Raw genomic sequence first — 219 nt, 5'->3', positions numbered from 1 at the left:
CCCCCCCCAGCCGGCTCCAGCGTCATGTCCTGCGTCAGCTGCTTCTTCCTCTCCTTCGGCAACAGCGAGTCGGCCATGATCGCGCTGCTCTGCCTCTTCGGCGGCGTCAGCATCGCCTCCTGGAACGCGCTCGACGTGCTCACCGTGGAGCTCTACCCCTCCGACAAGAGGTGCGGGGGGGCTGGCTTGTGCCCCACGGCGGGGAGCTGTGGGGTGGCG

General features: G+C 69.4%; 1 protein-coding gene across 1 annotated transcript in view; it reads left to right on the top strand.

Annotated features, from left to right (window-relative positions):
• LOC104469514 (synaptic vesicle glycoprotein 2A-like) overlaps positions 1-170 on the top strand; it is a gene marked incomplete at its 3' end in the record, with an annotated part of 1,632 nt that extends 1,462 nt beyond the window's left edge. The window contains exon 2 of the mRNA XM_010084050.1: positions 11-170. Coding sequence (XP_010082352.1) covers positions 11-170 — 160 coding nt within the window. The remainder of the gene's footprint in view (positions 1-10) is intronic.
• Positions 171-219: the final 49 nt, after the last annotated feature.

This window comes from Pterocles gutturalis, unplaced genomic scaffold, assembly GCF_000699245.1.
Source record: "Pterocles gutturalis isolate BGI_N339 unplaced genomic scaffold, ASM69924v1 scaffold34361, whole genome shotgun sequence".
Taxonomy (NCBI): Eukaryota; Metazoa; Chordata; class Aves; order Pterocliformes; family Pteroclidae; genus Pterocles; species Pterocles gutturalis.
Note: the sequence above shows the minus strand (reverse complement) of the source record. Positions and strands in the feature narration are given on the sequence as shown.